This window comes from Carcharodon carcharias, chromosome 7, assembly GCF_017639515.1.
Source record: "Carcharodon carcharias isolate sCarCar2 chromosome 7, sCarCar2.pri, whole genome shotgun sequence".
NCBI classification, from domain to species: Eukaryota; Metazoa; Chordata; class Chondrichthyes; order Lamniformes; family Lamnidae; genus Carcharodon; species Carcharodon carcharias.
Genome location: NC_054473.1, coordinates 178,530,786 through 178,547,105, shown reverse-complemented (window position 1 = coordinate 178,547,105; position 16,320 = coordinate 178,530,786). Strand labels below are relative to the sequence as shown.

At 43.0% G+C, this 16,320-nt stretch overlaps 1 protein-coding gene across 1 annotated transcript; it reads left to right on the top strand.

The window, feature by feature from the left end:
• Positions 1-7,357: 7,357 nt before the first annotated feature.
• clec3a (C-type lectin domain family 3, member A) lies at positions 7,358-15,960 on the top strand. The gene is made up of 3 exons (XM_041192129.1): positions 7,358-7,495; positions 13,457-13,537; positions 13,724-15,960. Exons 1-3 carry the CDS (start codon positions 7,396-7,398, stop codon positions 14,113-14,115), a joined length of 573 nt encoding a protein of 190 aa, XP_041048063.1. The 5' UTR covers positions 7,358-7,395; the 3' UTR covers positions 14,116-15,960.
• Positions 15,961-16,320: the final 360 nt, after the last annotated feature.

Sequence of the window (16,320 nt, the reverse complement as noted above, 5' to 3'; positions counted from 1 at the left end):
AGTATTTGGCTCAGTGACAAAAGGTTTGCCTTGAAGACTGCAAAAGCTGCCTGAGCTTTCAACAGATGTGTTTGCCATCTGGGTATAGATTCAGAACTAAGAGACTTTGGCAAATGAATACGATTTGATAGAGGTGTTCAAAATCATGAAGGGTTTTGATGAGGCAAATAAGGAAATGGTTTCCAGTGGTAGAAGGGTCAGTAAACAGATGACATAGGTATAAGGTAACTGGCGAAAGAACTAGAGGCAGCACCAGGATATAAATGTTTACACAGTGAGTTGTTGTGATCTAGAGTGCGTGACTCAAAGGGCGGTGGAATAAGATTCAATAGTGACATTCAAAAGGGAATTGGATAAATAATTGGAAAGAAACATATTTCAGGCTATGGGGAACGAGCAGGGGAAGTGAGACTAACTGGACAGTGCTTTCAAAGAGCCAGCACAAGCACAATGGGTACAGTGGCCCCCTTCTCTGCTGTATCATTTTATGATTCTATAATTCTATAATTGTCTGGAATTTTTGCAAAAGATTTGTCAAATCCAATTAGGAATTTCTTAGCAAGGGCTGATACTACAAGAAAAAAATGATTTCATTTTCACCTGGGTGAAGACAGAAAAGAAAAGAAATAGAGCAAAAATTGAAATAAAATTCTTGCATCTATACAGTGCATTTCATGACTGCAGGACTTCCCAAAGGGCTTTACAGCCCATGAAGTATAGTATTCAGTTGGCCAATTGTTCGGTGTATGGTTAAATATATCTGTTGATTGTTGACTGCTTAACGTGTATGATTGTTAATCCTGGGTATGGTCACTTAAAAAAGAAACTAGATTGAGGGCAGCTGCTGTAAACATGAGAGAGGAGGCATATTAAAGCATTGAGTAAAACTCCTGTTGCATACATAGGTGGTGGTGTGTCATCTCTGCATATCTCCAAGGCATAAAACACAGCATGAAACATTTGGTTGACATGATTGTAATGCAGAAATGACAGCAGCCAATTTGTGCATTGCAAGGTCCCACAGACAACAATTAAATAAATGACTGTACCTTTTCTTTTAGGTGTTGGCTGATGGATATAAATATTGTTCAGGATGCCGTGATTCTCACTTTTACTTTCAAATCACCTCACATTTCCCCACCTTATCATAATGATCTCCTTCACACATGCACCACTCACTTCTGTAACATCAGGATCCTCATTTGCAACCTTGCTTTACCTCCACACCCCCACCCCAATAAATGGGTCATCATTCATTGGACCAGCACTCTTCTCTGCACTGGAGCTCCCTGCCAGTTTTCATCAACTCACTACCTCCCTTCCTGCTTTCAAGGATCTCTGGAAAACTCCTAATTTTGACATCCCTTTCACCTCATCCCACACCACCCATTCCTGTTTTCCTCTCCTCATTTCTGCTTGTCATTTAATGCTCATTGCTCTTTAGTACTAAACAATTAGAGAAATCAGTTATCATCAGCACATTTAGTAATGGCCTCAAACACCACCACTAGTCATCAGCAAAAGAACTTGCATTTATATAGCACTTTTCAACACCTCAGGAAAAGGGTGTGCAGTCTTCAGACTGTGCCTGAGTGAGACATGGATTGAGTGAGCAGTTGGGAATTTGGTTCAGGTGGGAATTCCTGGTAAACTTTTCTTAACTTTAAATTTGGATTAAGAGTTAGCTTTTTACTTTCAAACATTGTTAGTTGAATAGCCAAGTTAAACAGAGAGCAGCCTGAAGTGGCGGTTATCTGTCATTCAGCCGAAAGTAGTTACCCTCAATAGGTGTAAATTACTGTGCAGCAGTGGCACTGAACACCTCTGCAACCACCCGCCAGTGAGGGTGGCTGCAAAATTAATGGGAATGGGACAATACTGTATGAAAAGCCACCATTGCAGCTGGCAGGTAAAACGTCCTTTTTCCCACCTGCTACCGCACCTAGTGAAAATCTGGGAAGAATCCACCCGGAGTGAGGAGTTGGGAATTTGGTTCAGGAGGGAATTTGGTGCACAGAGGGGAAGAGGTGCTCCTTTTTCTACTTTTTACAGCCTCCAGTAGTCGTTGAGCCTCCTTCCTTACTTCCAAGCTAGGTGAGTACAGCTTTCTCTTATTTTATCTGTGTAAATTCTTAACTAATTCACTAATTAAATAAATAAGGTTGAACAGAAATGGCAGGGCTGGTGCTGTGCAGCACATGGGAATCTGAGGATCTTGGGCAAGTCTGCAGAAAGTCTCTGCAGCTTAGACAACTTCAGCTCTGAGTTGCTAAGCTGGAGTCTGTGTTGCAGACATTGCCGGGCATCAGGGAGGGGGAGAGTTACCCTAACACTTTGTTCTAGGAGGCAGTCACTCCCCTTAGGTGAGGCAGAACCTTAGAATTGGTCAGTCATCAGGGACAGGAGGATGTGACTGCAAGTCAGGCAGGTAAGGGGAACCAGCATGCGTTGATGGAGCAGCCTCAGTCCCTGACTTTGTCTGACAGTTATGAAGTGCTTGCTGCCTCTGTGGATGAAGAGGTGGACTACAAGGTGGATGAGCGGACTGTCCATGACACCATGGTGATGGATTCCATTCAAGCGGGGGGACCAAAGGGGAATGTGGTAGTGATAGGAGACAGCGTAATGAGGGAGATAGATAATGTACTCTATAGTTGAGAGCTTGAGTCCAGACGGTTGTCGGCCTGGTGCCAGAGTTACGGGGCATGTGCTCAGGGCTGAAGAGGAACTTGCAGTGGGAGGGGGAGGATCCAATGGTCATGGTTCATATAGTTACCAATGACATAGATAGGACTAGGAAAGAGGTTCTGCATAGGGAGTATCAACAGTTAAGGGCTAAATTAAAATGTAGAATCTTCAGGGTAATAATTTTTGGATTATTACATGAGCCATGAGCAAATTGGCATAGGGTAAATAAGATCAATGAGGTGAATGCATGGCTCAAAGATTGCTGTGTGAGAAATAGGTTTTGAAATATCAGGTACTGGCACCAGTACTGGGGAAAGTGGGAGCTGCACCATTGGACTGTCTACATTTGAAACATGCTGGGACCGGTGTTCTGGTGGGTCATATAACTAGGTCAGTAGAAAGAAATTTAAACTAAATAGTGGAGGGAAGCGATCATGTGAGAGGAGATATAGTAAAGTAAAGGGAAGCAAAAAAGTAATGGAGCTGGGCAGCAATTTGGGTAATGAGTTCCAGAATGTGACAGGAAGGGACAGAACATATAATGGTAGGAGTGCATCAGCAGATGAAGCCAAAAATGATTAAAAAGCAGAGTTTAATGCCCTGTATTTGAATTTAAAAAAGGGATGAAATTGCTTGCACAGATAGAGATCAACATGTATGACCTGATAGGCCTGAGGGACAGGGTTGAAAGGTGACCAAGGTTGGGACCTGAATGTTGAAGGGGTTTTGACATTTCTGAACAACATAAAGTCAGGAAAAGGTGGTGCAGTAGCTCTGTTAACTAAGGATGGCATTAGTTCAGTATTGAAGAAAAACCTAGGTTGAAAGACCTAGATACAGAATCAGTTTGAGTAGAATTAAGAAATAGTAAAGATAAATGGTCACTTGTTGGAATAGTTCATAGGCCCCTTAACAGCAGGACAGAGCACACAGGAAGAAATAAATGGGGTGTATAAGAAAGATACTGTGATAATCATGGGTGACTTTAATCTATATGTAGATTGGGAAAATCAGATTGGCAAAGGTAGCCTGGAAAATGAGTTCATAGATTGTTTTCGGGAAAATTTCTTGGAGCCAACCAGGGAGCAAGCTATCCTTGACCTGGTAATGTGCAATGAGACAGGATTAATTAATACGCTCGTGGTAAAGGAGCCTCTAGGTGACAGCGATCACAACATGATAGAATTTCATGTTCCTTTTGAAATGGAGAAGTGTGGATCCATGATGAGTGTTTTAAACCTAAATAAAGGCAGCGATGAGAGTATGAAAAGAGAACTGGCTAAGGTGAAGTGGGAAACTGGGTTAAATGGTAGCACAGCAGAATTGCAGTGGCACTTTTAAGGAGATATTTAATAACACTCAGTAAAGATTTATCCCAGTGAGAAAGAAAAGCCCTTTGAGAAGGATGCCTCATCTGCTGCTAAATAAGGAGGTTAAGGATATTTTTTAATTGAAAGAAACACTGTACAAATGTGCAAAGATTAGTGGTCAAAAGATTGGACAGAATTTAAGAACCAGCCAAAACACCAAACAAAAAAATAATAAAGAGGCTGAAAGCAGAGTATGAGAGAACAATAGCTAGTAATATAAAAACAGACAGTAAAAGTTTCCACAAGTATTTGAATAGGAAAAGAGTAACTAAAACTAGCATCTGGGGAATTGATCATGGAAAACAAAGAAATGGTGGAGGCATTCAGCAGGTATTTTGTGTCTGTCTTCATGATGGAGGACTTAGAAAACTTCCCAAAGATTCTTGAAAATCAAGAGATGATAGGGAGGAATGAACTTAATACCATCACCATCATCAGGGAAAGGATGCTAGGAAAACTACTCATACCTAAAGGCTGACAAGCACCCAGGACAGATGGCCTGCATCCTAGGGTAATAAAATAAGTGGCAGCACAGATAGCAGGTGCATTGGTTATAATCTTTAAAAAGTTCCTTAGATTCTGGAAAGGTTCCAGCATATTGGAAAATAGCTAATGTCACGCCTTTATTCAAGAAAGGAGGGAGGCAGAAAGCAGTCAGTCTAACACCTGACATAGGGAAAGTGCTAGAATTCATTATTAAGGATGTTATAGTAGGATACTGAGATAATCATGATTTGATCAGGCAGAGCCAACATGGCTTTGTGAAAGGAAAACCATGGGCGGAGTTTTCTGCACCTGCCCGCCGCTGGGATCTTCCTATCCCACCGCAAATCAATGGGCGTCTGGCTGGGACGTCGCCTCATCTGCTGTGGGTCCCACCTGTGACAGGGCTGGAAAATCCCGGCCCATGTTTTGACGAAGTAATATTCGAGGTGGATAAAGGGGAGCCTGTAGATGTGGTGTATTGGATTTCTAACAGACCCTTGATAAAGTAAAACGTCAAAGGTTACTACACAAGATCAGAGCAAATAGTGTGGGGGGCAATATATCATTGTGGATAAAGGATTGGTTAGCTAACAAAAGCAAAGATTAGGGATAAATAGGTCTTTATCGGATTGGTAAACTGTCACTAGTGGAGCGTCACAGGAATCAGTGCTGGATACTCAATAACTTACAATCCATATCAATGACTTGGATGAAGGGAGTGAATATATGGTAGTTACATTTGCACGGCACCAAGATAGGCACAGAAGTTAAGTTGTCAAGAATCGGTACAGCGTCTGCAAAGAGATATTGATAGGTTAAGTGAGTCGGCAAAAATTTGGCAGTTGGAGTATAATGTGGGTAAGTGTGAACTTGTTCACTTTGGCAGGAAGAATAGAAAAGCAGCATATTATTAAAGGGAGGAATATTTCAGAACTCGATAGTACAGAGGGATCTGGGTGTCCTGGCATATGAATCACATTAAGTTAGTATGCAGGTACAGCAAATGATCAGGAAGGCAACTGGAAGGTTGGCATTTATTGCAAGAGAATGGAATATAAAAGAAGAGACGTTTTAGTACATCTGTACACGGCCTTGGTGAGACCAGATCTGGAGTACTGTGTGCAGTTTTGCTTTCCTTATTTAAAAAAAAAGTTATAGTTGCTTTAGAAGCAGTTCAGAGAAGGTTCACTGGACTCATTCCTGGGATGAAAGGGCTGCCTTATGAAAAAATGTTGAACAAGTGGGGAGGTGGTGTCATAGAGGTACTGTCACTGGATTAGTGTACCACAGATCCAGGATACCGCCCTGGGGGTTAGGCTCCAAATCTCACCATGGCAGGCAAATAAAAAAACTGGAATTAGAAGTCTAACGATGACCACAAATCTGTAATGCCCTTTAGGGAAGGAAGTCTACTGGCATATATGTGACTCCAAACCCACAGTAATGTGTTGACTTTTAACTGCTATCTGAACAAGGGCAAATAGGGATGGGCAATAAATGCTGGCCTAGCCAGCGACACCCACATCCCATAAGTGAATTAAAAAGATTAGGTTTATGCTCATTCCAGTTTAGAAGAGAGAGAGGCAATCTTATTGGAACATATAAGATCCTGAGGGGTCTTGATAGGGTGGATACCTGGAGGAGGTTTCCTCTAGTGGGGGAGACTAGACCCAGGGAACATAATTTAAAAATAAGAGGTCTCCCTTTTCAGACAGAGATGAGAAGAAACTTTATCTCCCAAAGGGAAGATAAAGCTGGTGGTGTGGAATTTTCTTCCCTAGAAAGTAGAGGAGGTTGGGTCTTTGAACTTATTTAAGACTGAGTTAGACAGATTTTTGTTAGGCAAGGGAGTCAAGGGTTATGGGGGAGCAGACAGGAATGTGGAGCTGAGACCACAACCAGATCAGCCACAATCTTATTGAATACCAGAACAGGCTCAAAGGGCCAAATGGCCTACTCCTGCTCCTGTGTTCCTCAGGACATCACAAAGCAGTTTACAGTCAATGAAGTACTTTTGTTTTGAAATGTAGTCACTGTTGTAACATAGGAAACACAGGAAGCAATTTGCGCACAGCAAGTTGCCATGAACCAGCAGTGCAAGAAGGCCCCGGGTAATCTGTGATTTTTTTTTAAAAAAAACTTTATGTTGTTTGAGGAATCCTCAATTTACAGGATGCATGAGATAAGTCTCCTGCTCTTCTTCAAAGTAGGGATGTCATGGGATCTTCTACACCCACCAGAGAGAGCATAACAGGGCCTCAGTTTAAAACCTAATCTAAAAGACAACACTTCGGACGTTCTAACACTCCCTCAGTCTCTCGAGGGGGATTTGAACCCAGGACATTCTAACAAAAGACAAACATACCACCATCTGAGCCACAAATGGCCTGAACACGTGTGTTTCTGCGTATTATTAAATAAAAATGCCCTGCTGCTAATGGAAGTGAATGAGACAGGAAAAAAAGGATGAAAAAATACACATGCACATGGAGGAAAACTGAACAGGAAGCAGTAAGTTTACAAACAGAAAATACATGTGAAATTAGATTAAATAACCAAAGGAATGGAACTAAAATAAAGACTGATGTGTGAGTGAATGAAGGAGCAGAGCAAAGGCTGAAGCATGAAAGAACTGTGTTACTGCCAATAATATACAGACTCCGGCCAGGAGCTCCAGAGTTCCAGTCAAACAAACGTCCCAGCCTCTCTATAAATATAAGACAGCGTTCACTCATTCGGTGCCTCCCTGGGCTGTCAACTCTGCATCTTGATTTAGATTCTCCTCCTGGTTTCTCTGGGAAGATCCCCAGTCTTCAACAGAGCTCCCCGGGTCGGCATTTAGGAATTTGCTATGGCTGAAGCAAACCTCCTCCGTTTTGTTTGTGTCAGCATTATAGTGATATCTCTGACCACAGCCCAGTCCAGATCCAAGCCATCAAGAGCCGGCAAAGGTAACACCCAAGTTTAATTTCTGCTTTGTTGTTTGGCGTGTGTGTGTGTGTGTGTGTGTGTGTGTGAGTTGTCAAGGTAGCAAGTTAGCTTTGTTAATTCGAGACCTGCGATTTATCCACACTCGCATCCCCTTCAAAAAAATGCAGTGAATTAAATGTAAGGCGTCCTGGATTGGAGGAGGTGGGGAAGGGGGACAGTTCCTTAGGCAGCTCCTTGTCACCAAAGAATTGAAGACGATCATTGAATAGGGGAGGTAAGTCTATGCACTCTTGTACTCTTGATTTGATTGCTTTAGGTGCACTCCCAACAATGTCTGCCACTGAATAATTCTGTCTGGAAATGAATATGTTTGCCCAATTCCAGACTATTTAATTCTCTTCTAAATTGGTGTAAACTGGCTATGTTCTCAGTCGAAACGTTACAAATGAGCCAGTAGAATTAAGTTGCACTGTTGCTGCCACTGATAGTACTTACATGAACTCAGCTAAACAGTTCGGTCAACTTGAATGTAATGGCCCAAGCCGGGTCTGCCATTATTTCAGTTTCTTCTGTGAGGCATTGCGTTGCTCAATCTAGAAATCAGGGACTCTTTACTCCAACAGAGAAAGAAATTTTAACCTAACTCATCCTGTGCAAAACTGAATGGATCGGACTTAACACCAGGTTTACACCCTGCATGCTTTTACTCCCGCTGAAGTCAACGGAGAGCAAGTTTGGGAGGAATGTAAAACCCCATGTCAGCTTCTTGTCTGGCATCTTAGGTTAAAATTACACCTAAAACATGTGTGCGGAACTGGAATTCCCCTGACTTATATATCTGCCCCTTCTGCCATTTGCAAAGACTGTGTAGATGCAAGTAAGCTGCTCCCTGCTGGCAAACCCTGGTGTTAACTTCAGCGCCTTGTGTAGGTGCTAACAATGTTTCTCTTGACTTTGTTGGATTTTTAAAAAAATTCATTCATGGGATATGGGCACCTCTGGCTAGCCCAGCATTTATTGTGCATCCCTAATTACTCTTGTCCGGACAGCAGTTAAGAGTCAACCATGGTGCTGTGGGTCTGGAGTCACATGTAGGCCAGACCAGGTAAAGATGGCAGATTTCCTTCCGCTAAAAGACATTAGTGAACCAGATGGGTTTTTACGACAATTGACAATGGTTTCGTGGTCATCGTCAGACTTTTAATTCCAGATTTTTATCGCTATTCTATTATTATTTGCAGCCCTTCATTGAGTTTCAGTTTTAGTGTTAGTTGCTACAGATTAAAAGTCTTTTAAAGTCATTGAGTGCAATAGTTCCAGCAAAAAAGAAAGGTAGTCTTGACTCAGAGTTACGCTTACTTGCTTAAAATGAACAATATTTCTACCCAGCAGCAGAATTCACATTTGGCGGATGAGCAGTTTTATATCATCGTGGGCTCCCAGGTTGCAACTTGCAGGCAAAGAAAGAACAAAAAATACATGGTGTGTGGCCATTGGTCCCCCAGAAACACCCCTAAGTTGTTTACGTGCATTGAATTACTTTGAAGCTCAATGACGGTCGCTCCCAATTCAGGGCACCTTACCTTTCATTTGCTGCGTTTTTTTTTTGAAAGGATTGGGAATGTGTATAAAGGTGGATCAGCTCAAGTGTCGCCCCCCCCCCCCCCCCATAATCAGCATCTGCTGTACAGCGCATGAAATACCTTCATGATGAAAGGGGTTCCAACTCGGTACACAAGCCATTTGGAGCCAGGTGGACTGCAGTTGTAATGTTATGTTGGCATCGCTGTGCGGCTGAGCTGGAGCAGCTGTGTCTCTGTGGCCTCCTCCAACCTTACAGCCCTCCGAGACCTCTGACCTCCGACAATTCAGGCTGTTCCCTCAACCCTGTTTTCATTGCTCCACCATTAGCATTTGTGCCTTTATGGCCCAGGGAGTAAAATTGTGCAGGGTGTAAACCTGGTGTTAAGCCCGATCCGTTTAGTTTTGCACAGGACGGGTCCGGTTAAAATTTCCCTTTCTCTGTTGGAATAAAGAGTCCCTGCTTTCTAGGTTGAACAACACAGTGCTGCACAGAAGCAGCTGAAATAATGGCAGATGCCTCAAATTCTGCAATTCCCTCCCTAATCCTGTCCACCTTTCCACCTCTCTCCCCTCCAAGAGGCTCATTAAAATCTATCTCTTTGATTAAGCTGTTGGTCCTCCACCCTAACATCTCCTGCTGTGACTTGGTGTCAAATGTTGTTTGATAATGTTCTTTTGAAATGCCTCGGGATGGTTTATTATGTTAAAGGTAATGTATAAAAAACAAGTTGTTGTGTATTCTCGTGACTTGTGCTGGAAGTGTAAATGTTTTGCAGGGTGATGGGGAGAAGGTGGAAGTGTGGCTTTGGCTGAGTTGCTTTTTGCAGAGAGCTAGCATGGAACCAGTGGGCTGAATGGCCTCCTTTTGTGCTGTAACCACTCTATAAATTTATGATTCAATGGTTTTAGATGAGGACAGGTTTAGGATCATCTGGAATATACCTCACAGTTGAATAGCCTTCTGAAATTAAGTGAAAAAATGGATAAAGAAGCAAGGCAAAAGGGGTATGGAACAGGTAAACAAACAAAAGGTGGGACCAGAGGAGTTGTAGATAGTTACAACAGAACCATTACCAGCGTCTGCTGTCGGGGGGTGGGGGGGGTGGAATGTGGAAGCTGACTGTGATATAAAAGTGTCGAACTTACTGTTAGGCTGATAGGCTGTAAAGTGCTTCATCGAAAGGGGAGGTGCTGTGCCTGAAACTCACTTTGACTTTTATTGATGTCCTTTAATGCACAAAACGATGAACCATCAGCTGCACAGTTTGTTTATGAGAATGGTTCAAAATATTCTCTGAAAAGGCTGGTTCTACTTTGGCGCTGTTCAGTATTAAAGCACCACCTTGTGGTACAAAATGTGAACTGAATGTAGAACTCTAAAACGTGCAGCATTTCTGTCAGGGCCAACCCTTTAAATCCCTGAAAACAATTGATTGACATTTCCTACACATCCTATAAGATGGGCACTGACTTGCTTCTCTGGCATTACCACATTTGACCCACCCTCACCTGAGTCAACCTCAGAGGAGGTACGCTCTGGGATTCTCTCCCTCACTCATTAGCTGTACATCCCACTCCCACCCTTTCTTTTACTGCTGCATCAGGTTGACAAGTCTTCTAGTGCAAAGAGCTGTTTATGACTAAGTGTTGAAGACTAGCGCGTTACAAGGTCCAGAACTACATACTAATGGAAGCACTAAAGCTTGGGCCAGCCGCTGCAAAGGCTCAATGGGGAAAGGCCACAGTCTAGGACCCTCCTGTTGTAATATGCCTTTAAGAGATAGCAGCATGCCATCAGTAGAAGGGAAGTGTGTCATGTGATCAGTTTCAGTCTGACCTGTGAGCAGAACACAGCATGCACAGCTCTGCTGCTGACCTCTTCAAGCTTTCTATCCATGTATAAATGTTCCTGTGTGCCTAGTTTAAATAAATGAACCCACAGCATGTTTATACAATCCCTTATGACTGATTGTTTCTTATTTCATTATAAAAACACGACATGGCGTTCAGCAGTGGTCAAACAGCGTGACAGCAAGATTAAGCACAGGTATGACATGATGAATAGCCTTAGACTGTGCTACATGGCATAAGAAGACCCTCGATGTTTTGGTTAGCATTGGACAGTGTTGGAAGCGCAACAGGGTGATTGTGAAGAAAAGCTTTGAAGACACAGAGCTGAGATAGGGTCAAATAAAGAGCTGGTAAGCAGACAGATCCCTCGTGGTGAGATTGCAGTGCATAGTGTGTCAGTTCAGTGAGTGGGACAGTGCGTCAAAAGGAGTGGGACAGTGCGTCAAGAGGACCAGTGACGGGTTATCTCAGTCGAGAAGAGCGAGTGACCAGCGTGTGGGCCAGATTCATAGTGAGCAAGGGAGAGTCAAGCAAACAAAAACCACACAAAATCATCATAAAACCAGGCCTACGAAGGTTGTGATTATAATGAGCAGAGTTTCGGAAGGCACTATTGGAGAAGGAAGGGCAAAGGGATATCGTCAAAGTGTCCACAAAATTCCCTTGTTTGAATTGGCACGCAGCTGACCTGTTATCCGAATCCAAAATGTTTAAACAGCACACAGAGCTACGCCCTTGTTGGACAGTCTCGGTGAGGATGGGCGGGAGCGGTTGGGAAGCCGAACATCGCCTGCGATCGGGCCAGACCGCAATTTCAACTGGCTGGCCAATTAAGGCCCGCCCGTGAATCGTGTGCTGCAGCGCTCAGCGTTGCCTGTGTGTGTGGGTGAGGGGGTGGGGGGGGGGTGGGGAGGACGAGCGGGGAACTTGGCGCATGCGCGCATGTGCACACAGGAAAAGCTCCCTGAGGCACAGAGCTGCCTCAGGGAGATGAAGATATACAACAAAAAAAAATTAAAGTAAAGCGTTTTTAAGATGTTAAAAAATATGTCCCCTCATGTGACTCTGTCGGGGGGGCTTGGCAGGGGTGGGTGAGGGCAGTCAGGAAGCTGCCTGCCGCTCGCAATTGGGACCGGATCGCGATTTCACACTGATGGGCCAATTAAGGCCTGCCCAGCATGAAATGCGAGTGGCGGCGCTCAGCGCTGTCTCTGCTGGCGGAGAGAGGGAGTGCAAGCCGGGCAAGTGCAACCTTCACGCATGCAAGCGAGTGAGCACTTCATAACCTCCCTGAGGCTGTCTCGGGGAGATGAAGTGATATATATATATATATAAACAAATAAAGAGAATAAAAATGTAATGAAACATGTCACCACTTGTGACTCTGTCACACGAGCAGTGACATGCTATTAATTAAGTTTTAAAATTTTTATGTTATTTTCATTTGCTTTAGGAAACTTTGTCTCCCCCGTGGATGAGGTTTCCTAAAAATGCAAAGGCCGCTTGGCGGTGAAAAGTTTAATTCAATTAGATTGTTCATGGCCTTAATCAGCCCTTTAATTGTCGGCAGACGCGCTGCCAACCCCTGTCTGCTTCCGCCAACCGAAATATCGCGAGAGTGTGCGATGATGTCATGTCGCTCAACCAACATCATCACGCATCATTTTTTACTTTTGTGTGGGTTGGGTGAATGACCATCTGACGAGTGAAAAATTCTGCCCGTGGTTTCTTGATTCAGATGTATCTGAATGAGACGAGCAAGTCACCAAAAATTTGTCTAGCAATTGGGAATGAAGGTTTACGCAGGCTGAATACGTCATGATTAACAGCAGCAGGAGCTGTGCTGTGTTCTGCACACAGGCCAGAGTAAAACTACAGGGCTAGAATTTGAGTAAAACCCCTTGAGTTGTATAGTGAATGTTTGAAAAGAAATATAAATGTGAATTATGAATGTAACCCGTAATTGTAGGTGTAGGGGGGGTGCCTAGAGTGACTGCCATGTACAATATTGAAAGAAATTGAATTGCACTTTATGTAATATCAAATTTAAACTGATACATAATGTACTTTAACAAATTTTATGAATATTGTATATTTTCTGAAAAAAAAAATCTGCTTGACAAATATTCATGATAGGGTGAGTTAATGTCTCTGTTGGAATAGCAGAAAAGGGATTGTTGTAAAAATGTGAAAAGTGTCAAAAAATGTCTGAAGCCTCTTTTCACTAAATATAATGGAAAATTAAAAACAAAAAAACTGCGGATGCTGGAAATCCAAAACAAAAACAGAATTACCTGGAAAAACTCAGCAGGTCTGGCAGCATCGGCGGAGAAGAAAAGAGTTGATGTTTCGAGTCCTCATGACCCTTCGACAGAAGTGGAAAATTACCTTGTTGCGTAATATTAAAAAGAGTGACTACTGAATGTTGGGACTGGTGTTTTGAGCAAGTATGTTGATTGCATGTTTTTAACATCAGCGTTGTCCTTTTTAGGTTTGTATCCAACCTTTTCAAGAATAGTCTTTTGTTTTATTCTTTTCAAACACAGGAAAGGACGATTTGAGGAATGAAATTGACAAACTATGGCGAGAAGTGAATTCGCTTAAAGAGATGCAAGCACTGCAGACTGGTGAGTAATCCCACTGCGCAGGGAAGGAGGTCTGTACTGCCACTCCAAATACAGATACATCTGGGGAGGGGCCCATTCCTGATATTCCCAATATAAGTTGCTGCCATTCCAACGTCAATGGCTTTGGGGTCTCCTGGGTTTGTGAAGGGTGCAACGTAAATACGAGTTCTTTCTTTCTCCTCCCAGTTTGCCTGAAAGGGACAAAAATTCACAAGAAATGTTACCTGGCATCGAAAAGCCCCAAGAGTTACCATGCGGCCAACGAGGACTGTATCGCTCAAGGAGGGACTTTGAGTATCCCCCGAAGCAGCGACGAAGGCAATTCTCTCCGTAGCTACGCCAAGAAGAGCTTGACTGGGGCCAGGGACTTTTGGATTGGCGTCAACGACATGACCACTGAGGGCAAATTTGTGGACGTGAACGGATTGCCGATTACTTACTTCAACTGGGATCGGAATGAGCCGCGCGGAGGGACGCGTGAGAATTGCGCAGTGGCCTCGATTAGCAGCCAGGGCAAATGGTCCGATGAAGTGTGCCGCACGGAGAAGAGATACGTCTGCGAGTACCTCATTCCTTAGAGCTGCAGAAAGTTCCAGACTGGTTGCAGTCATTAGCTTCTTTTTTTGCCGTAGTCCCGATTTCTATTTTTCAGTTGAGGATGTTTAAATGAGACCCTTAAGGGATGCAGATGTTGAATGATGTGAGACAGTGAAGGGTAGAAAGTCATCTTGGGCAGCATCACAAAAACGGTTGACATCTCACAAGCTGCCATTATACACCCGTTGGAACTGAACACTGGGGAGAGTTTATAAAGGGCAGTGCACACGATGTTGTCTGTTTTGAGCTCCCATCCAAGATGAATTTCTACCTGCCTTTTCAAAGTCTATTTTTTTTCCCCTACAGATCTGACATTATTTACCCGGATTAGTACTCAGTGTTTCGATGTGTTGCAGTAATATTTCAAAAGCTAGTTTATAAAAACTTTGAAGTAATGCCGTGAAGATTAACATACATGTCTTTGTACAATACCTTGGTTGTTTTGGCAGAGGCTTTAGTGTGCTCAATCTAAACAGTTACTGTCTCTTTTGCACAAAGGAGTTGTCATCCAACATGTTATGTGTTTCTATGCTAATCTATACATAATTGGAGTTCAAAGCCTAAAGCAGTTTTATTTTATATACTCATTGTCAATAGAATGACTCTCAGTGATTGTTGACCACGGAGCACAGAGTTGGGCCTGACTTTTCCCTTGGGATTTCACCCATTCACAGAAAATCGCACGTACCATCGAATGAATCCTTGATTTGATCATGGCTTGGTTTGTCAGTCAAACAGACATATTCCCCCTTCTCCAATACTCTTAATACTAATTGACAAAAAATGTTCAAAGGAAATTATTTTGAAAAAAAAAACACCCCTATGTTTTTCACCTGACAGTAGTGTATTTAATGCCTGGAGATCCCAGGGCAATTCTTAGCTACTTAGCTGGGTTGGTCTGGCAAAGGGATGTCCTATATCCATCAGGAAGAAGAAAATCCAGGCCCAAGTATCTTTTGCTACCGTCCAATGTTAAGTGATATATTTCTACACATATTTTCTACTGCATGAATTATTTTCTTAAAGGGAATCTACTCTGAGCACTCCCTATGTACATTTTCATGGTGATGTCTTTAGAAACAGCACTGTGAAATTATCTATCCTGTCATTTATATCAGGTTTGTTTTCTATATAAAACGTGCAATTTTCTAAGTTACAGCTTCTGCTTTACTGCAATCATTAAAAAAGGACATGTTTGCACAATCAGTTTATGGCACAACTTTAAGCATCAGATGAGACCTTTCTTGTGCCGAAGTATTGCTGCATGATGTTGGTGTCAATTTTCCAGCCACCAATGCGACCGGGCAGTAAAGCAGAACAGAATTCTTTCTTTCTCTTTCCATTGAATGAGGGGTATTCCTCATTATATTTAAGAGGAATAAACCTGGTGTAATTTTGTTAATGCAGCTGATGTGCACTTGCAAAGACTCTGGTTTGGAAATCGCTATGGTGCTTCTCTAACCTCTGCCCGAAGCTCCTGCTGGGTATCCCTACCTTGGGGTGGAGACACATTCAGGAAATTAGGTGCAAAATACGCTGGCGCCATTCAAGATTCCGTTGAAGTTCATCTGCATAACCACAAGCCTAAAATCTTCCGGCCGCCAAAGCAACCGGGCAGCAAAGCAGAACAGAATTCTTTCTTTCTCTTTCCATTGAATGGTATTCCTCATTATATTTAAGAGGAATAAACCTGGTGTAATTGTGTTAATGCAGCTGAAAGCGGATTTAGCGGCAAAAAAAACAAATGTTTTCAATAAATGTCTCATCTACCACCAGTTAGTAACCTGATTTTTAATTGCTGACAATGTCTTAAAGAATAAAGCCGTTTAGTAGTCTCATTGGTGTGCATCGCTCTGTTTCTTAGTAATTGAAATATTTTAAACGGATAAAGATTTCTAAAATGCACCAGCTAGTGCTTGTGCGCCTAAGAAAGCAAACGCAATTTGAAAAGCTTTTGTGGATCAGCGCGATTGCCAGAAACTCCCCGTGCTCCTTATTTTGACCTGAGGGCACGTCCGATTTTGTGGGTGGGGCCAGCTTCAGGCGAAACGACTTAGAAACCAAGCGTTAAGGATGGCTGAAGCTCGGCTTTTGCTCGACGTATTTAAAATTTCCTGGGGGGGGGCTTTTCCCCTCATCGGGTGGGCTCGACGGGAGCGGCCGGATCGCGATTTCACGCTGGCGGG

Coding starts and splice junctions, on each gene's coding strand:
- clec3a (XM_041192129.1), top strand. CDS start 7,396: ATGGCTGAAGCAAACCTCCTCCGTTTTGTTTGTGTCAGCATTATAGTG. Junction 7,496..13,456: donor GCCATCAAGAGCCGGCAAAG/GTAACACCCAAG, acceptor TTTCAAACACAG/GAAAGGACGATTTGAGGAAT. Junction 13,538..13,723: donor GATGCAAGCACTGCAGACTG/GTGAGTAATCCC, acceptor TTCTCCTCCCAG/TTTGCCTGAAAGGGACAAAA.